At 48.1% G+C, this 20,643-nt stretch overlaps 7 protein-coding genes across 7 annotated transcripts; 4 read left to right on the forward strand and 3 right to left on the reverse strand.

The window, feature by feature from the left end:
* Positions 1 to 450: 450 nt before the first annotated feature.
* Positions 451 to 3,709, forward strand: TrAtP1_005449 (uncharacterized protein). The gene has a single exon (XM_066112708.1). It carries the CDS (start codon positions 1,536 to 1,538, stop codon positions 3,129 to 3,131), a length of 1,596 nt encoding a protein of 531 aa, XP_065968793.1. The 5' UTR covers positions 451 to 1,535; the 3' UTR covers positions 3,132 to 3,709.
* TrAtP1_005450 (uncharacterized protein) lies at positions 3,658 to 5,272 on the reverse strand. Its single transcript, XM_066112709.1, has 3 exons — positions 4,782 to 5,272; positions 4,493 to 4,564; positions 3,658 to 4,287 (listed from the first exon to the last, which is right to left on the reverse strand). Exons 1-3 carry the CDS (start codon positions 5,163 to 5,165, stop codon positions 3,997 to 3,999), a joined length of 747 nt encoding a protein of 248 aa, XP_065968794.1. The 5' UTR covers positions 5,166 to 5,272; the 3' UTR covers positions 3,658 to 3,996.
* On the forward strand, positions 5,273 to 6,629 carry TrAtP1_005451 (60S ribosomal protein eL32). Its single transcript, XM_014089313.2, has 5 exons — positions 5,273 to 5,322; positions 5,404 to 5,443; positions 5,720 to 5,844; positions 5,913 to 6,034; positions 6,103 to 6,629. The coding sequence occupies exons 2-5, from the start codon at positions 5,404 to 5,406 to the stop codon at positions 6,209 to 6,211; spliced, it is 396 nt and encodes a 131-aa protein (XP_013944788.1). The 5' UTR covers positions 5,273 to 5,322; the 3' UTR covers positions 6,212 to 6,629.
* A 1,667-nt stretch (positions 6,630 to 8,296) lies between these two features.
* On the reverse strand, positions 8,297 to 9,088 carry TrAtP1_005452 (uncharacterized protein; the record flags this gene model as incomplete). The annotated part of the gene is made up of 1 exon (XM_066112710.1): positions 8,297 to 9,088. One exon carries the CDS (start codon positions 9,086 to 9,088, stop codon positions 8,297 to 8,299), a length of 792 nt encoding a protein of 263 aa, XP_065968795.1.
* Positions 9,089 to 9,182: 94 nt separating this feature from the next.
* Positions 9,183 to 13,451, reverse strand: TrAtP1_005453 (uncharacterized protein; the record flags this gene model as incomplete). Its single annotated transcript, XM_066112711.1, has 3 exons — positions 9,183 to 10,658; positions 10,711 to 12,630; positions 12,699 to 13,451. 3 exons carry the CDS (start codon positions 13,449 to 13,451, stop codon positions 9,183 to 9,185), a joined length of 4,149 nt encoding a protein of 1,382 aa, XP_065968796.1.
* Positions 13,452 to 14,000: 549 nt separating this feature from the next.
* Positions 14,001 to 15,386, forward strand: TrAtP1_005454 (uncharacterized protein; the record flags this gene model as incomplete). Its single annotated transcript, XM_066112712.1, has 1 exon — positions 14,001 to 15,386. One exon carries the CDS (start codon positions 14,001 to 14,003, stop codon positions 15,384 to 15,386), a length of 1,386 nt encoding a protein of 461 aa, XP_065968797.1.
* Positions 15,387 to 16,015: 629 nt separating this feature from the next.
* Positions 16,016 to 19,475, forward strand: TrAtP1_005455 (uncharacterized protein; the record flags this gene model as incomplete). The annotated part of the gene is made up of 7 exons (XM_014089309.2): positions 16,016 to 17,348; positions 17,499 to 17,983; positions 18,063 to 18,092; positions 18,151 to 18,338; positions 18,416 to 18,843; positions 18,893 to 18,954; positions 19,059 to 19,475. 7 exons carry the CDS (start codon positions 16,016 to 16,018, stop codon positions 19,473 to 19,475), a joined length of 2,943 nt encoding a protein of 980 aa, XP_013944784.2.
* Positions 19,476 to 20,643: the final 1,168 nt, after the last annotated feature.

A 20,643-nucleotide genomic window follows, 5' to 3' on the forward strand; every position in this document is an offset into this window, starting at 1 on the left:
TCGGATATCAGAGATTCGGCTGGATGCCGCTTTTGCTCTTTCCGCTCAGATGGTTGCGTAGACAGCATACAAGGATTTGATGTCGTGGCCAGGCAACAAAAGGGTGATTGATACGCAACCACCCCCTTTTTGCGCACGATACCATGCTGTTAGTATTTGATGCTCTATTATGGAGTCGATGCCGCTCCATCCGGTCTCCAGCGCATAGCCAAGAGGAGACGCATGGGCTCCGGGAGAAGAGACATTTGCCAGCCTGGTTGTTCGGATGACCTTGATGGAGAGAGAGTGCTGACATGACGAAATCTTGAAAATTTCATTGTAATAGCCTTTTTCTCGATAAGGCCGGCAGGTGGACCCATCGCCCATGTAGTATTGAATCGTCATCAACTGTAGCTTGTTATTAGCGAATATGTTGCCTTGTCGAATAATGGTAATGTCTTCTTTCATAATCGGATAAGACAAGTACTTGACGTAGCGAGCCGACAATGCCGGATATCACTCACATCACTTGTATATACCAACCATGTCATCAACTGCAGTGGAGTTGCGCTCTTTGCCGCAACCATCTCTACCAAGCACCGTATCAACCATTCTAGAATGAAGAGAGGAAAAATAGCTGTCCCGTCCAGTAGCCACAGCCTCGTGGCATTGTCCCATAGTTTGACGCAAAAATAAAACGCCTACCGGTAGCAGCAAAGCTAGACTCGGCCCACGACTCTCTAGTGCTGGGGGGTGTCTGTCCATCCAAACTTCGCTAACTTTAGGTCGACAGATGGAGCTTGTCTTTTTTTTTTCTTCTTCTGCATCTCGTGCTAAGGTCGTAGTGCGAAAGCGCTTTGGTCGAGCCCGATTAATTTAGTGCAGAGGACAGAAGTTTCTTTGACAAGTGCGTGATGGTGCGAATCAAGGCTGCGGCAGCTAATTTGGGCGCATGGAAGTTGAAAATGCAATGTGATGGAAATCACAGGTTTTGATGTCCCTCTTTGGACTGGTGGCATTGGCTGCGTCTCTCCCTATGATAGCTACTTTATACTTGCTTGAATAACTTTCCTCTTCTTCGTCTTCTTTTGATTCGACCGATCCTATATGCTCACTTGCCTCTCTTCTTCGCTGTGCCTTGAACGGTTGTTTATCTTGCTGTTGTCGCTGCATATCGATAAAGTCGCCTTCCACCTGCACTCTGCATATCGGCCCTAACACGGATACGGCGCGATTAGCGCCACAGCAACCACAGCGATTGCTCTGCACGTCATCTTCAACCTCGCACCTTGACGTCTTGTCTCATTTCAACTTCAACACAGGCTCAAACATTGGCTTCTATTATTTGCGCTGCCACTTAATCCTTAATCAGATGAGAGTCAATTCACCCGATCGGGATTTTGTTGGCAGCTTTTCAGGATAAAAAGTTTTCATCCTAGGCTGTTACTCGCTCTGCATCAAGCTACTGCAACTCCAGCTGAAGAAAAAAACACGTCACAAGAACAGGGCAAGGCTCGCAGCCCGTCATAAAAGCTGGCAATAGAAATTTATGCAGAATGGACGCTGAAAATGCACAATCTCCAACGCCTTTGGCTCTAGGCGGACTCAAAAAGTCCAACTCAACAGCCTCCACGGGCGCCCATTCAGCAAAGTCTCACACTTCTATATCAGTACTTGGTGCACACCCCTACGGCTCCCTTCACGTTCACCAACCTACCGATATACTATCTCACAATGAACATGATATAGAAGAAGAAGAAGACAGCCCGCCGCCACTGGATCCTCCTTTGAGCCCCGGAAGCCAAAAACGAGTCATGTTTAGTGCTATGCCGCCAGAGGTCCTCGGCAGCCAGTCAAATCTTTCTACCGCACACGAGACCCATGAGACTCTCACTCATTCCATGGGTGGAGGAGACGTATTGCTCATCTTGGACCTACCTGAGGTATCTCTTGTGGGATACGACGCCATCTCGTTTACCGCCAAGCACTTTGGCGGCCTCAGGGATATCCCAGCAGGGCCGCATTTCTTCTGGGTAACACATCCCGATAGCGGCTCTGTCCGGACCGGGTTCTGGATCATATCATCCGGTATCAACCAAACTCACGTCTTGCAATGGGACAAATTTACCGAAACCATTCTTGAGCCGTCGCGGGCAGAGGCTCGGATCCAAGCCGATAATCTCGAGAGCTTCCACGATAAGCTGGTGCCCTACCATGACCCATCATCAGTCAACTCAGACCCGATCAAGATGGAGAGCTCCGTCGATCAGGATTCAAAAGAGAAACTGAGAATGTGGAAACAGCTGACTGCAAGTGTCACCGAAAGAGTGCTCAACCGCGTCACTGGACAACGGGCCAACAGCTGGCACGTCGACACGACAGACCGCGTCAAGGGAGCTGTGCTTTTGGCGGCAGAAATGGAGCTCGAAAGGCGATTGTCAAATCATCTGCTGCAGTCAAGAGAACTCAACTTTAGCTTTCCACAGAGTTCAAAAACATATACCGCTGAATCCCTGGGGGCCGATCGAACCCTAGCGGCTACGGATGCGACTCCCTACATGGAGTTCATTATGACTGCTCTTGGCAAGGAGTTGACTGACGACGATGTTGTTGGCGAATTACAGTTTGCGTTTATTGTTGGCGTGCACCTTGGGAATGATGCTTGCATCCAACAGTGGTGGCATATGGTGGTCAAGCTCATTCTCAAGGCCTACCTCTTGCCAGAGTATCTTCCGATCCTTGCTTCAAAGCTGCTACTGGCCATTGCGTCACAGATCCGCTACAGTTCTGAATGGCTGGGTGAGTCTATCCTGGACTATGGTAGCTCAAACAGCCATGATCTGAGGCTTGCCCTGATCGTCTACAAGCGGCGACTCGAAGAAGTCCTCGAGAGACTCGGCAAGGAAGCCACAATCGACCAGATCAAAGTCGGCAACTCGTTTGCCAAGGTCGAGGCAGAGGTGGTGGGCCTCGGATGGGACCTGTACGGCGATTATCTCCGAAAGGGCAAGGTAATGATGGAGGACGGCGAGGAAGTGGAGCTGGAAATGGCCGAGCTGCAGGCGGAGGATGAGCGCGGCGAGTGGGCGCCAGAAGTCGTGCAGCTCGATGAGCAGGGCCGCCAGACGGACTTGGTTTCGTGGAACGACTAGAGGGCGGACATGGGCGGTCGGAAGCTGGTGGAGGCGGCTATTTCATCAGACGGTCGACAAGACGGATTGACGCCATGGCCATCTCCATCTCCTGGGAAGACGACGGTCTTTAGAGGTGCCTGGAAGATGATGACGAGGAGCAAGGTGAGGAAGATGAGCGTGTTGAAGAAGGCGAAGAGGCGGATGGTTTTGTCCGAGTAGCCTTGGCTGGCTCTGAGCCTTTGATAATTTCATTCTCTTGGTGTTTAATGTTTAATGGGTTGGATACAGGTTGAAAAAAAATATGGTTATTGGCGTTTGGATACGAATTTGGTTACTCAAGAGGGCCTTGAGAATTGCTTTATAATAGTGTTTACGATTACTGTACTGCAGAAGTTTAATCATTGGTGTTTGGACATGTGTATTTGGTTACTCAGATTGTTTTTTGAGAAAAATACTATTATAGTGATGGCGATTACTGATGGTTTACGGCATCATCACAGTTCAAACACCGTCATTCACATCACACACATGCACAGCAATGCGTTTCGTAAACGTTTGAAGATTTCATTAGCCTGCCAGACCCGTTACAATCCGCCCAAAGCAAGGCCATGCAAATGCCAATGGGAAACCTATCCCCATGCCAGGGGATATGCGACTCCGGCCCCTTTTGTATTCCACATCCTGATGCCGCCAAGGACCGCCGCCCAGACGTGGCAGCAGCGCCATCCTCTCCAGCAGCCGCAAGACGCTTTGTTTTCGACCAGTTTCTTCTTCCTCTGCAGATTCTCGTCCCTTGCTCTCTCCTCCGCCAGCGCCACCAAGTAAAAAGTAAACGCCTTCTTGTCCTCCCCCAAAAACCAAAAAAGTCTTTGTCGCAAACCCTTTATCGGTAAGACTTCTGGTACCTGGCACGAGCGCCGGGACCACCGAACTTCTTGGGCTCGCAGCGGCGGTTGTCAGCGACCAGCAGGGTGCGGTCGAACTGGACGAGGGCCTGCTTCAGCAGGTTCTTGGAGTGCTCGTCGACGAACTTCTGGTAGTAGGCGATGAGGGACTTGGCAATGGCCTGACGGATGGCGTAGATCTGGGAGGTGTGACCACCACCAGTGACGCGGACGCGGATGTCGACGTTGGCGAACTTGTCGAGGCCGACAACCAGGAGGGGCTCGTAGACCTAGAGACGCGAAGAAGTCTTAGTACTTTTGGGGTCTTTCTTCGTTTCACAGCAGTGACCTTCAAGACAAATTTTGTAGCGCCATCTCCAATTCTTTTCTCGAAGTTGAACCCCCCTGTGGTTTTCGAATTTGACGGGGAGCGAATTGGACAGGCTACAAAAAGCATCTTGGAGTCGGCTCGGGAGGAAGAAGAAGGAAGCGTACCTTGAAGCGGAGGATCTCAGGCTGGACCAGAGACAGGGGACGGCCGTTGACCTTGACGAGACCACGGCCAGCCTAGATGATGAATCAAACGTCAGCACTTTTGCATGTCTTAATCATCTTGAAATTTATTCCTTGTCGCCAAAAAATCGAAGAGAAATTTTGCATGACTCCAAGTCCAACAAATTCTTCCCCCACATTGATTCCCATTCTCGAATTTTCCCATCTCTTCTTCCCAATATCCCGCCAACGACATGGACATGTCCATCCCTCATCATCTCCGTCCACTAACCTTGCAGTGGGCGACGGCGGTGGCCGTCTTCTTCTTGCCGAAGCATTGCACGCTCTGAGTCGACGACATGGTTGCTGGTGGTATGTGAAGGAGGGTGAGAGAGCGGGTTTGTTGCTGGCGGTCTCGCTTCGCTTGTCGTCGTGATGGACTTTCGCGGGTCCCTTTTTCGCCTAGACGGATTTTTTTGCGTCCCGGGCTTCGAACTCTGGCCGGCGAGGAGGGAGGAGGAGGGTTTGTGCCCTTAATGTGCGCTATGCCGCTTTGGGCCGCACGAGCGAGGTTCTGCCGCAAATCTTTTCGCGCTGCTCTGGAGACAAAAGTAGGGCGTCTAGCGGGTTCAAGGCATAGCGTCATGTTAGCGGGGCGCTGTATTCTGGTGCGCATGCCAAACAGCAGCGCAGGAGAAAAAAAAGAGCGGATCCACGTGATGCGTGCCCTAAACCCTTTGCCTTAGTGTTCCAATTGTGGCATCCCGCCAAAATTTCGCATCGAGTGAAGCATCACGCCGGACAAACTAACCACAGCCAGAGTAACCGTCAAGGTACGTTTTTGCCGTCGATCCAATCTCCGTCGCGAGACTTTTCTTTGTTTCACCGAATCTAACATCAATCTGCTTTTCAAGATGGTCGCCGCCAAGAAGCACGTCCCCATCGTCAAGAAGCGTACGTCTTTTGATCCGAACAGAATAAGAGCTCTCCTCTCGTCGAGATACGGTCGCCGCGCCTCATTTTGCCTTTTCAATTCTTAATTTCCGACTGCCTTCGAACGCAACACACCCGACGAATTTAAAAAAAATTCCGAACGAGGAAAAGTCTTGAAGCGCAGTTGGAAATTAGTTGAATCAGGGCAAATTGGACAAGGCGGCCGAATCGAACCTCTTCTTAACTTTTAATGCTGGAACGAGCATGTTGGACGCATAATTAACTGGAGATGTGCAGACAAGGCTTCTTTCAACCGTCACCAGAGTGACCGGTTCGACCGTGTCGGTGCCAGCTGGAGAAAGCCCAAGGGTATCGATGGCCGTGTCCGCAGACGCTTCCGCGGTACCATCCGTATGCCCAAGGTACGCCAAACTCTTACCTTGACAAGATGACCCAGGAACAATGTGCTGATGTGGAATGAATCATTTAGATCGGCTACGGCTCCAACAAGAAGACCCGTTTCTTGACTCCCTCCGGCCACAAGGCTTTCCTCGTCAACAACGTCAAGGACCTTGAGCTGCTGTTGATGCACAACCGAACCCACGCTGCCGAGTACGTTATTCCTTGAGATTATGGATTTGTATGCAAAACGTTCCCCCCCGGCTAATACTTTCCCACAGGATCGCCAGCGCCGTCTCATCCCGAAAGCGAATTGACATCATCTCCCGCGCCAAGCAGATCGGTGTCAAGGTCACAAACGCCAAGGCCAAGGTCACCACCGAGGTCTAAATGGATTAAAGTATGTGTACGAGGATTTGCGAGTGGGAGTCGGGTTATTTCTTCGGATCATCGGGTGTGTGGATGGGACGATAGAATAAAAATAAAGCATTTACAGCACACACACACAACAATGGAGAACAAAAAAAAATTGAACAAAGTCTACAAAAGCGCGATTTTTTTTTTACAAGTTTCTCCGGGTTTATCGGTTTATCATATCTCTGGAAAGGGAAAGGGGGCGCCTGCGGTCTTTTGGGGCTGCTGTCTTTATTTTTATTTCGCAAGAGGTGCTACGGTTTGCTTTTTTTTGGCCATGCGTGCGTGCATGCTGCATACGGCTGGAGAGAGAAGACGGCCTCGGGCATTTCCATGTATTGTCGATTGCTAGGGAAATATGACGCACCGTTGACGAATGACGATTTGATACCTGAAGAATGAGTGCCGTGACTATTTGAAGTGACATGGGGCCCGTCATTTTGGTCTGTTGACTCGGAGGCATGTGAAGAAGCAGCTGGACTAATAGGAACTAAGACCGAGCATGTCCGGGCTATACCACGGATAGGACGAACAATATTTGGCAGAATTGAGTCTTGGGGAACTCAACATACTGAGAGCCCCAAGTAAGGCTACTCTTTAACTTTTTGTCGCTTTGCAACAGTACGCATCACATGTTCAACTTTTTTCCAACCATGACCCCCAAAACAGCTTACCTAGGCTGTATCCATACTCAAAAACTCTGCCTCGTTACGTCTGGCCCTTTGCGCTGAATATCGAAAACTACAGCTCGAAAATTTCTTTTCCTTGCTACAAGAGCCGAGACACTCGTCATTAGGACCAACCGAGTCAATGAGCCATCGGTTTTGTTGTATACGCATAATCTCGGCCATTACACCAAAACGTAATGTCACGCTTCTGACCGATATATCAACCAACTATAACGAAACGAAATACGTTTGTCAAAGTTGTTGGTTAGCTAATATAACATCTAGGCAAAGCTAGCACGCATCATTCCACAGAAAGACACAACATGGGCCGCAAACATACATTTCAAGTTATAATCTTTGGCATTCGCGCCTTGGCCAAGACACTGGATGGCTCTCTTATAGTCCAACGGGTTATCAACAGTTCCCTCCAACATATACGTGGCCCTTGTGTCGTCCGGCTTGGGCATCAGATATCGGGTTTGTATGCGACTAGGGGAAAGTTGGGTTAGGACGGCAAGGGTTATATACATCATCTTCCTTGAAGAGGAAAGAGGGCGTGCTTCCCGTGGACATGGTTTGGTGTTATTTGCATTGCTGACAATTGGTCTGTTAACTATTTAACCCTTTGTGGTATTGAAACAATCGGGACTCTGTGTCGATACGGTGAAAGAGGTATTGTGTAGGTGAGTAATCTCTCCAGCCATGACGGCGGAACGACGGGCAACATTACATAGGTATGAAGCACCTCGTCTCTTTGCCATCATCAAGCAAACGTTACGTGCACGCCCCGAGCTCGTGGCTGGCCAAGCAAGTCCAGCCGGTCACTGTCTCGGACATGTACCATCCATATCTCAGCTAAATGCCACGTATTACGGGAATTAGTAGCGGTTTTCGGTTCGAATGATATTTTCCTCTTACACACATTCAGCTGTAAATAGTGCAATTAAATGGGTAGGCAGATCAAACTCACAGAATTCCTGTTTACGCAGATTACGATGCTTTGCAATGGCTGAGCCGTCGAGGCTGAGTTTGGAAAGGCCAAGTTTACGTCTTGTATTCAGGCGAGTCCGTACGGTCACTGCAAATATGACAAGAGAGCATTGTTAGTAAATTACATTCTTCCCAGATCCATCTCCCAGTGATGGGCCACATCATTCTACGAGGTAAGCCTACTCGGGGCTGCGAATCTGTTGAAACATTGTAGATGGAATAGCAGGTACGAGTATGTGGGCGCATATACACAGTCCACGAAGCTTTCTTCATTGAAAAGAAGCAAGTCAATCGATGTTGAATCTTAGTATTTTGCAGCTATGAAGTTCATCATATATAGATCAAAGCAGTTTCCTCCGCAAAACAAAAAGCATTATAAAGATCCACCAACAGTATGTACTACCTACGGCCAATTGTCGAAACTCGCATCCTCCTTGAATCTAAAGAATAGCAGTCGCCCTGATTCACATCCAACAATAACACTATGATCTCGCACTTGTGCAACGCCTCCACGATACAACTTTGGCAAATAGAAAACCTCCTTGCCCTGCCAAGTGACGCTCCCAGGGGTATGCCAAATGATGCCCCTCACGATATGGTCCTCAAAGTTAGTGAAACTATATGGGCACCATGCCGTAGGTGTCGTATTCACCAAATCAAACTCTTGGATATCCTTGATGAGGATCGGACCTACCCCTGTCACCACATACTCAGGATAGGCAGGATTGAGCTGCAAAGTATGGAGTGGAACGCTGCACTTTGCTGTAGCTTCCTGGCCTGTCGCGGTATCCCAGATCCAGATTTGGTTGGAAGAGCAAGCAATAAGGCTGCTTGCATCAGAATTGAAGACCAATGAGAGTATATCACTGCCAAACTGCTTTTTTTGCGCGAGGACCTTCATTGATTGGATGGCGCCACTCCCGGGTTCCTGCAGTACAAGGTCCCAGTATAGAACTCTGCCGTCGCGGCCACCAGCCGCGATGTACCTCCCATCCTTGGAAAATACAACTGACGTGACGAAAGTGGTATGGCCTTGGAGTTTGTGGCTATAGTTGTAGTTGATGTCATCGTTACTCGCCTCATTATTGCTGCTCTCGTGGACTAGACGCTGCATGTCCCACACGCGCACCATTCTATCATCGCACCCCGATGCCACGAAATTGCCGTCTGGCGAGAAGACGGCAGACCATACCATCTCAGCATGTCGAATCGAGAATAGCTGTAGCCCGTTCGTCACATCCCAAACTCTAACTGTGCGCTCTCGAGCTGATGAAAGCAGATACCGAGAGTCATGCGAAAACTCTAGTGATGTGATTTTTTTTGCGGTGTTCACGAAGTTGGCCTCGAAAGCTCCCTATATCCCCACCCCAGAGGCAGATCAAGCCGTCTTTCGAACCCGAGGCAACAACCTTGCCATCTCTTGACAAGGCCAAGCATGATATGGGTGTTTTATGGCCTGGAACCCGTTGGTCAACCTCTCCACCAACGTCGATCGATGCTCTAGCAACCCTTTCTACCTCATGCCGGCCATAGTCCCAGATACAAAGTGTATGGTCTGCGGAGCAACTGACGACATGTTTCTCGGACTCCAATGGGGAAAAAGATAGGTTGTCAACTTCGGAAGAGTGTCCGCGTAATATCAATTGAGCTTGCTTATGATCATCGTCCCAAGGGGCCTCCCAGATCCTGACCGTTCCATCCCTTGACGCAGATGCCAGGCAAGAACCGTCGGGAGAGAAGGCGATTGCGTTGATGCCGGATTCATGCCCGATGAGAATGCTTGGTTTTTTACGGGATCGTACGTCCCATATGTAGATGACATCGCCGGCTATGGTAGCAATGTATTTCGAGTTGGGCGAAAAGGCCACATGAAAAGCCAATCCCAGATGCTTTGGTAGAAAAAAGAATTTCTTTTTTCTCAATACTAGGGAGTTTCCGATGGCTTTTCCCACTGTGTTTACCGCACCATCCACTGCCTTGTTGTTTACATTCTGTGCCGGCTCCTCCATCAGCTTGCAGAGGGATATACGATTTCCAGACGCCGAGACAAGCAGGGCATCATCATTAGAAAATGCCAATCCGCTAATCAGAGAGTCTTGGTAGGCAACTTCTTGCGAAACGATTATGGAGTGGGTCGACGTGTCCCAAATCTTGATTTGTTCGCCCACTGCCGCAGCGAACCTGCGTCCGTCATTGGAGAAGCTGATGCAGCTCACACGTTCCCCAGAAAACCCATTCAGAGTTGTGCTACTTGTTGCCGGTTGAAAAAACTCATTTTTAAAATTCCAGATGACAATGCTTCTTAGAAATGAAATGGCGATGAGACCGCGAGAAGAAATAGCTAAATGGCTTATGTAGGCGTAGATCGTTTGGGAAATGTACTGGATTTTGCCCGTTTTTGCATCCCAAATGCGAATCAAAGAGTCACTAGACCCAGAGGCTACATATTGGCCATCGTGTGAATAGGCACAGCAGCGAACCTTGTCGTATTGTACTCGGAGAACATGTACAATGGGATTCCAATTGCTGTCGATATTTGGTGAGATTGCCAATTGTGGCATCTCTTGGTGAAGAAATTGTTTTCGCGTCGTGCTGTTGCGAGGGCAGAAAAGAAGAGTATTTTTGGCTCCAAATATGGCCGGACTTTCCATGGACTTGTGGAAGTTTAGGAACTTTCGTGCTTCGCAAACATGGCTAATATAGCTCTGGATATAAGCGATTTCTAAATCCCCGCTGCCATTTTTCATTCTGGTTTCCAATTCTTTCTACGAGCAAGTTAGCAATAGAAGAAGCTAGAAGCTGATGAGGGAAACGTACCTTGAGATCTGCCTCCAGGTCAAGAATCAAACAGCAAGCCCGAGACAACCAATCTAATGAGGCCAACACATCTGCCCACTTCAAGAGGTTTGCGGTCATCATATCGATCGCCTGGTCCCTTATCTCTTCATCATCAATTACATGAACAAGATGCTGGATCCAACAAACTGTAGGATAGTAGGTAGGTATCGTCAAATATGTGGCTCGCTGTTCATGCAAGTCGTCACCTGCAGGCAGGTTAAGCCATTGGGAGAGAAAAAGGAGGCAATTTTTGACTATCCATCGGTGCCGTTGAGCCGACGACTCATTCACATAACCAATGTAAAAGTCTCTGGCTGAGCGATGTGTGAAGCATACCGAGCCACAGCATACTTCTAGAAACGAGAAGCAGCGGGTTGTGATCAATCTCTCAATGTTAACCTCTGGCGGTAGATTCACGAGCACTTTGAGCTCTGCAAGTTTGATAGGGTAATAAGTCTCGGCCATTGCTCCAAGAATTTTCAAGCAGTAGTTGTTGTCTCCGAATGGTAGCCTGTTGATATTATCTATCATGAAAGAATATGGGCAAACCTTGGAGTTGAGAGACTTTTGATAATCCAGTAACTCTTGAAGAATATGCCGAGCGTGCCATGAGTCTGTCTGTATAACGAATTCGCATACTACATCTGCCCAGAAGAAGTTTCCGAGCGATAGGTTCCGTAACAATTCCGTTAGCTGAAGTCGCAATTGCTCACCGTAGCTTCCATACTGTGCAAGTTCTCCGACTTTGAAAGGGATATAATAGGCGTTGAAGATTGTTAGGTTCCCGGAGTAGTTCTGATCGAGGCTTATGTCTAGTCCCATGCTTGCCTCATCCGATAATGGCAAGTTGTCAGCCGATAGTAGCCATTTAATTTTAGATGAGAGGCTCATGGTAGTTCTCGCTAGCTCCAAGAAGCGATTGAACTCAGTGCCGTCTCCTTTAATTTCGTCAACACCATCAATAAGAATCAGAGTAGGCTGAAATCTTTCATCCCCAACCATTTTCTTGAGAATTAGGGAAAGGGCATAAAAGTCATTCGCATGGGAGAGATGTCCTCTGCCTATGTGTTTGAGCCCGTCGACCAAAAGATCAACTAAGCAGCTCTGTTCCTTTAGTATTGCGTAAATGAGACTCTTGATCGCGGATGCAGCATTTTCTGGCTTCTGCTGTCCGTTACCATTCCTTGAGAACGACAAGAATAATGGGGAAAAGGTTTTGTTTTCTCGCCGAGAGTGAGCCCACATAATGGCTGACATATAGATCGACTTGCCAGTGCCTAGAGCCCCAACGATCCATAGCATGCGAACTTCATTTGCCTCAAATAAATTGTACTCATTCAACGAAGATATCCATTGGTAGAGCTGTTCGTATAGCGGAATCAGAGCCTTTGTTCTCGCGCTCCTAAAACCTCGATGATGCTGTTGTCGGTCCACTGCAGAGAGGTCGCCTAACAACATATCCCCTCTTGTCTCATCATTGATCAGTGGGCTATCCTTCTGCATATGGTTCACTGCAGTAGCACCCCTATGACCAATGTGAGAATGGGTGAAGCTCCGTATTTGGTTCTCGATGCAAACTCCAAGAAAACATTCCAGTGCCTTCTCTGCATTCACAATTTCGGTCACGCTCAAATCGGCATTGTTGAAGGTCAAGTCTTGATTGGCTTTGGCAAGGGAAATCTGCGCGTCTTCATTTCGCTGGGAGCAAACAAGGCGAATTTGGTAAACCAAAATTGCTTTGTAGAGCTCGCGTATTCGCCCTCTGAGCAGCCGTTCTTGTGTGCCTCCTTGGCCTTTTCCGTCGAGGAGTTTGGGGAGGAAATTGTACCACGTCAGTCGGGATAAAACATGACTGATTCCCGAGGCCTTTTCTGATTTGAATTCATGATAATCAAGATACTGAATATTAAGTTGCGGCATTAGCCTTGCAATGTCCATGACTCATGTCAAGCATAGTTGTTACGCACCTGTAGGCATAGCCACATTCCTAGCCACGGTAGAATAGAGCTAGGTACACTGGGATGTGCCAGTTGCATGATTGCTTGTACTCCAGGTTGAGACCCTGCTTCTTTGTTATCGGTCGTCTTGGTGGGACCATTGCCATCTGGGTGCATGTTAAGACATGCGGTAACGATTCCACTAATTTGCTGCTTCCATTGCAGAGGATCTGCTGGAGGGCCGTCTTCTAGGGGCCTTCTAACTGAGAGCTGATGCAGCATAGAAGTTTCTGAATCTTCTTCTAGCCATAGTTTGATGGTGTCTTCGTATCTCTTCAGCTGGTTCGGCTCCTGTGATTTGAGATCGTCATATGCTTCGCCCCAGAGGCTGGCAGCTAGCAACTGGGATGATTTCTCCAAACCTGTCTTGGATGTCGGCATTTCAGGTTCAGACTCTGAAAGAGTACTCTCCGATTCGCTTTCGAATTTGACCAATTCTGTGAGGGTAGAGGTAGAAGATGAGAAATCTTTGGAATGGATGCTTTCGGCATAAGAAGCAGCGGGGACTGGTGGTATTTGCGATGGTCCAACGTCGCGTGCGGTCGGATCACCACCAGGCTCATTTTGTTGGTTGTTCCAGATGGGGTTCGAAGTTTGCTCCCCGCCTTTATTTTCGCTTTCGGCGTGTAAACCTGCGTGGGAATTTTCTCCTCCAAAACGTCCAAAGAAGGATGTAGTATACCCGCGCTGAGGCTCCAATGTAGAGATGCTGGGCTCCATCATTGCAAGAGGTAGTTTGTGATGATATCTATTAACGTTGGACTGTCAATATACAATACTGACAGCGCAAGTGGGATGTGACTAACGCTGTAGAAGATAGGGCTATGACTCGATCTCGGAGCAAGATGGATGAATTGAATGGCTGGGAAAGAACGTGGTGGGCGGAGGTATGGGCTGGCATTCATCCGAACGATGACAAAGTATCGTGTACGAAGTATTACATCAGCCCTGCATCTGACGATGAGTAGATGAGCAGAAAATATAGTCAGCGGCTCCGCAAATGGGTGGACAGGGTGACACTCAGAAGTCGTACGGATGAGGTATATTACAAGACCTTGCTTGTTACACAAGCTCGACGTGGTAGGATATGACTGGTGCCCTCTCTGTGCCAGGTTGCGCTGGTGGCACCAAGCTGAGCTCACGCATACCCAAGGCAAGATAAATACGTGGCCCTGCTGCTGGGTGTAGTAGCAAACTTGGTCTGATGTGAAGAGAAAAACAAAGAAACAAACAAACTCCATCATCTGAAGCCAACACGCACCCTCATCTAGCATGGATGCGGAACATTGTACAAGCTTGGACGACATTGGTCAGTCGGAGCCGCTTCCCTTGGATCTCTACCACATCGACAATCATCCAAGCACCGTCGGATCAGGCTCTCTCAAGTCGTACGAGGCCAAGGAGGGCGGCGGCGCAGTTTTTGCCCGCCAAAAGTCGGGGCATGCCATAACGGTGGAACGGCTGCTTTGGGTAGACGGATGGAGAGAGACAACTATCGAACCAACCATTGATGGGGACAAGACTGTGCACGGGCAGGAGATGACGCTCGTCGTTCTCAAGCTCGTGCTTGCTTCGAGTGATGCCAAAAGGAAGTTTTCACGGGCAGAGATCACCGTTGCATTTGAAGACCCAGAGGCAGGGGGCGCAAACGAGCCCAGAGTGGAGGCCTGGGCGCCTTTCTCCAGTCGAGAGAGGTGGAATGCGTCACAGGCCCAGCGCACAAAGGCTGATAAGAAAGACGGGCACGCCAGCCTCGGCTATTCCGGCGTCGAGGTGTCTGGTGGCTGGAGCCGGGAGAGCACCATCTCGTGGGATCAGGTGGCTTTCGACCAAGGAGCAGCCTATGCGCACATCAGCGACACCACTCGGAATCGCAACGGCGTGACCTGGTCGCTCCAGCAGAACAAACTCGAGAACGCCGGTGTCAGCCCGGAACTCTGGGCCACGGTCCTCTTGTCGCGACCAACGGCGGAACCGTATCTGGTCAAGTTCTGCATCGACGCGAGCGTGGGCACCATGGAGGACGTTGCAAACAAGACCAAGAAGTTCTTTGGCTTGAACCCGGACAAGACCAAGCCGTTCCTGGTGACGCCGTGGAAGAGCGTGGTCTGCAACTATGAGGGCAAGGATATCGAGAAATGCATCGATGTCAACAACCTGGGGAAGCTGATAGACCAGCGTACCAATACGCAGCTGAACGTGAGATGGGGGCCGGACCACCACATTGACGTCCCAATGCCATCCGTCAGTCAGCAGGCTTGGGGAAGACTGAAAATGGCAGAGGCAGAGGCAGAGGCAGAGGCAGAGGCAGAGAGCCTGGCCAACAACAAGACCGCCAAAGAGAATGCGTTGCCAACGCCATTTTCAACGGCCTCACCAGCAGCTGCCACGCAAGAGCCAGATCTTGTGTCCGTGCCATCCTTTGCCGATGCTACTACCTCTGCCCCTGGTCTGCCGCAAGCGCAAGTGTCTCAATTGTGCCTGCCGCCTCTGGTCGTTGGCTGGCAGAATGCTTGTCCCCATTCCCCAACCACCAATGCCGACGCGACTCGTGTCACAGAATTAGAATCACGCATGACACAGCTAGAGGGTCGACTTGCTGGACAAGATGTTCTGATACTGCAGCTGCAGCGTGCGTTGCTTAATCAAGAAGCCTAGGTGGCGGGATCCGAGTGGAGGCTTCATCTAAATCGTACACGTAGCTTGCATGCAATTGATTTTGTTTAATGCGCTTCCTGCCACGTTGTGAAAGAATAATGCATATGATTTGAACACGTCTCGTGAAATGTTGTAAAAACCCTACATACTGTATTACGGCCCAAATGCATGATGATGTAGACACTATCAGGGACAAAATGTTGAAGTCGACAAGTACATCCATCTATGCCAAATGATGCATCATGACGGCGTTTGGCCTTCACTGACTGTATGCAGTCAGCAGCAACGCGGCGCCTGATCAAGAACAACGCATCTTAGGCAGCTATACATCTACTTGTTTCATGTATATATGAATCGAGGCACGTTGCTGCCTCGTTCAATGTGATCCAAAGCATGCCAACAAGCCCATAGTTCCGGTATGCTCTGGCCTGCTTCCTCTTTTATACTTGGATTTAACCCAAACTTGGCCCCCTTTGTCTTTATCAATTCTTAATCCTCGAGTATTCGTTTTGCATAAGTTCCAACAGTCGACTCGAACTGTGAACGAAGGGAGAACCTTTCACTCCACCCGTACTTGAAGCGCTCCAATCCCTACATCGGTAACGAGAATAAGTTCTGATACGACAACCATGTCAGACCAGCGGCAAGGCTCAGGACATGTTGATAAACTGATGGAAAGCATTGATGTTCAATGGAGTAACGTCTCAACGGAAAACCTCGATGAGAGTATTCCATCAGTTTACTACGCAATTCGTGAAGCCTTAACGACTAGTATCGAGTCTGAAACCAACGATGAGGGCGAAACGTTACGGCAAACTGAGAAGCGGATCGAAGGATTTCTCAGAGGGGAGGGGAAAGCACAACAAGGACAAGCCCAAAGGCAGGAAAAGCATGATGAAATTGATGGCTGCATACTCTGGATAATTCTTTGGAAAGCAGTGGCCAATGTTTCTGATACCAACCGCGAAACTTCCAAAAGTCGGGCAAACATGCGAATCATCCGCATGATAATCGACATAGCACCATGGCTAGCATTCGACAATCCCAGTGAACCCATTCAGGTCGATGAAACCTGGGTGCCGTATAATATCAGAAATCGGTGCAAGTTCGGCGACAAACATGCCTACACCGACAACCAATTTGTTTCGACGCCTTTCCACGAAGCGGCCGCAAACAACAATTTCGAAGCGATAGACCACATGCTTACAATGGGCACGAAGAAATTGATACTGGCTAAGCCCGGCGCGTCGCAGCGACAACTGTTCATCCAAGTGTTGCAAAAAGAAAACACAAGAGGAGAGACCGCGCTATCGTTGAGTACCAGGCCCAGGCATGGCAGAACAGAGGCGTTGAAGGTCATTCTAGACTTTTGCAGAGAACATCTTGATCCCGACAACAAGTGTTTCCAAGACGCCTTACATGCAGGGCGTGCAGACGTTGTAAGGGCCTTCCTAGACGCCGATCCAAGCAGTTTCGTAAGGCCCGGCAACATTCTCAAAGCCGTCACTGCTCTCAAAGAATTTGGACCCAACCATGCCAAATATCAGAGTCAAATGTCCATCGTCGACTTACTTATTTCTCACACTACGACAGCAAAGGATCTGAACGAGGATGCCCTTAAGCTCATCATCCAACTCGATTTGAAGGATATGCTAAAGGGAAAGTTGGACAACGCAGACTTCAAATTGGATGATTTAAAGCCTCTTCATCTTGCTGTCGAACAACAGAGTCCTGATTTTGTGGAGATGTTTCTAAAGTATTATCCACACTTGATCACAACGAAGTGCGGCGGAAAGTATCCCCTATGGCATAACAACTACGAGGGCGAGAATGAGCGTCGCAAGTTTAAGGGGCCTAATGTTAACAACAGAAAAATACGCGACATGGTAGTGACTGCTACCATCAGGAGCAAAGAGGCGGGTAAACTAGAGGAGTTGCTCGAGATTTTTCGTCAGTCTGGAGGTACGTGTATTCTCTTCATTTCTTCCCTTGATGAGTAATGGCTGCCAATATCATAGCACGTTAATTAACATTGACAATTTCTTGCTGGAATCGAGTAAGCTGATTCGGTTTCATCAACTTGATAATGACATAGTCTCATCATTCATCTAGTCAATGAGATATGCTTTGATATTTCTCGAATCAATTCAAAGCTCTACCCGGTGTCTGATTTCATTCGATCTCTCGTCAGTCATCAAGATGATCGCAACTTGCTATCCTACGAGCAGACGATAAGATACATTGAGTTTCCTGCCCTGGACCTCAGGGTTGAAGAAAAGGAGACATTTGGAGACAATATTCAATCCGAGCATTTCGAAGTTTTCCAAGCGCTAGACTGGCTGAAAAAGAAGGGCGTCAAGGAGATTATCGAGTTTGTCATCCGTGACAGGCTTGTGAATCCGCACAATGAGATTGGCATAGGTCAGTACGTCGAAAGGTTCAAGGTTGAAGTTCTTGATTGGAGGTTTTTAGACATGTCCATCTCCATCTTGAAAATAGGTAAAGACAGGATCAGAGAACTTCATCTATACACAGGTGGCAAGCGATCAGCAATCATGCACTGGCTGAGCGAAGATGGAGTGCGCTCACTTACCAATGTATGCTTACACTTCCCTCCACCCACACACATTGGAGATGCTTGACATGCACAGGGGTACTAATATAATACATTCATAGCTTCAAAAACTTGAGATTCATATCATACAGGTTTGGTCAATGAATCAGGGAATTTGGTGCCCAAGTTGGCTAACTTGAATATTTGAAGGAGCTAATGTCAAAAGAATCCCGCCAAGTCACGACGCGATTCATAGAGAAAAATTTCCAAGCTCTATGTGACGATATTAATGAAAGAAGGAAAGAGGAACAAGGGGAAGAATACGACAGACTCGAGAAAAATGTAACGGTTGGGGCTTGGAACCCAACAGTCAAGCGATTAGCAGACTTGGAAGAAATGTCGGGTGCATTCTATGTGAAAAAAAAAAAAAAAAAAAAAAAAACGAAATCACAAATTACTAACTGGTCAACTATAGATCCGACAGGGCCGTTCCTAAGCTATCTAAATTCATTAGAAGCTATAGCCATTACGTGGCGGAAGAAGCTGTCGAATTCCGCGCGACAAAGGTGGCCCTCATTGATAATGGTATCCTCAGTGTTTCCGCAAAAACTGACGGCTCATGGGATCGTCCATCTGGCGAATGGCGCTTTGATGATTCATCATACAACGCTACCTACCCAGCAGAGAATACAAATCAAGAGGATCAAGATATAAAGGATGACGATAGCAGCAGCTCAGTGTCACAGAGGCAAAAAAGGCCAAAGGAGAGCAAAAGCCTGTGGTCTCGAATCAAAGACGACTGCTCCTTTGTTGATGACAACTCTCGACTAAGCTCATGGCTATTTGCTTCCAATCCTCACGGAACTCAAATGGCAAATTTAATATGCGCCATTGACCCATTGTGTGATCCACAATTTTTACATTTTTCTATTAAAAATTCTTTATAAATTAGACCTCTACGTGGCGAAAGTGACGGAGGGGAGATACGGTATCAGCCCAGGAAGAGTTACCAAGGTGAGTTTATTAATTTATTCTTTCCCCCCCTTTATTTAGGGGAGATGTTTTGGAATCTTTTGAAAAGCTGTTCACTGACAATCTTGACCCCCCATATTTGCAAGGCAATTCAATGGGCAATTGATCAAAAGGTCGACATCATATCAATGAGTTTTGCCATTTTGGACACAACCGAAGAGTTCCAAAAGGCGTGTGCAACGGCAGTAGATGCAGGCATCGTCCTATTCTGCAGCACCCACGACGAGGGAGCAAACATAGCCACCGCGTATCCGGCCAGCTTCAACGACACCATCAAGTTGATGGCCTGCGACGAATTCGGCGCGCCGACCAGGAACATGAAAGACGGCTACGACTACACCATCCAGGGAATCGACGTGGCAGCGGGCGTCGTGCCGTTCCTCGAATCCGACGATCGCATCTCCGGCAGCTCCGTTGCCACGGCCATTGCCGCCGGGCTGGGCTCCCTGATGCTGTCGTGCGATCGGCTCGCCAACGGGGGGGCCGTCGAGAGTCTACTCTAGAGGCGGCAGGTCTGAGCTCATAAAGGCGTATTTTAGAGACATGTTGGCAGAGAATAGCGACAAATATATCTTGCTGGAGAAATTTGCTGGTGTTGACAGGAAGCTCAAAGATTGGACGAGCATCTATGCTGGAGCCATTATAGAGGAGTATTTCCAAAAGGCACCAAGATGAACGGGTCGACTTTTTGATAGGGTTACAATGCTTAATTAAGCAGAAGGTACGATTGTTAAGGCTATCATCTCTACAAGTAGATCAAGTTGGATGGGAATCCTCACTCATTGATGATGGATAGTGGTGCAGATATCCACTATAACAGCTCGCGTATTGCTTACATGTAGTACAAAAGAAGCAAAAGAAGCAAAAGAAGCAAAAGAAGCAAAAGAAGCAAAAGAAGCAAAAGAAGCAAAAGAAGCAAAAGAAGCAAAAGAAGCAAAAGAAGCAAAAGAAGCAAAAGAAGCAAAAGAAGCAAAAGAAGCAAAAGAAGCAAAAGAAGCAAAAGAAGCAAAAGAAGCAAAAGAAGCAAAAGAAGCAAAAGAAGTAAAAGAAGTAAAAGAAGCAAAAGAAGCAAAAGCCTTAATCTATCTGCCATTTAGTAGATCCAACACCGACTCAATCATAAATCTACCACTACATCAAAAATGCAGTCGGCAATTTACACGCATTTACCAATTCATCACCACCAGCCGAGCCACTCTCCATCTGAGAACTCGCCCATTGTAACAACAACACTCCATCATACGCAACGAGCCTCTCGAAAAGCCCAGTACAGAGTCTTGCGTGAATTTACTTTCATTTCGAGATGTAAACACCTCATCCAGTCCTACCTAGTGTCCATGGCTAAACGGGCATCCAGTTATCCTGCCACGCTTAGATAATGAATGGCCTCTTGCAACTATGCATTAACTGGCACAACATAGAAATGACCCTTTCACTTACTTTCAAGTACCGCTTCACAAAAGCTTATACAGAAATTCACTTCACTTCACTTCACTTCACTTCACTTCACTTCACTTCACTTCACTTCACTTCATCTCTTTCCCCAAGAAAGAACATCACTCGAAAATCCTCTCATCATTCACCCCTCCACAGTATAAAAGGGCAAAAACAAACAATATACAAAACAAAAATGGCAATCGCAACATCATGTCTTTAAATAATAATAAGAAG

The sequence above is a fragment of the Trichoderma atroviride genome, chromosome 3 (assembly GCF_020647795.1).
Source record: "Trichoderma atroviride chromosome 3, complete sequence".
In the NCBI taxonomy this organism is placed as follows: Eukaryota; Fungi; Ascomycota; class Sordariomycetes; order Hypocreales; family Hypocreaceae; genus Trichoderma; species Trichoderma atroviride.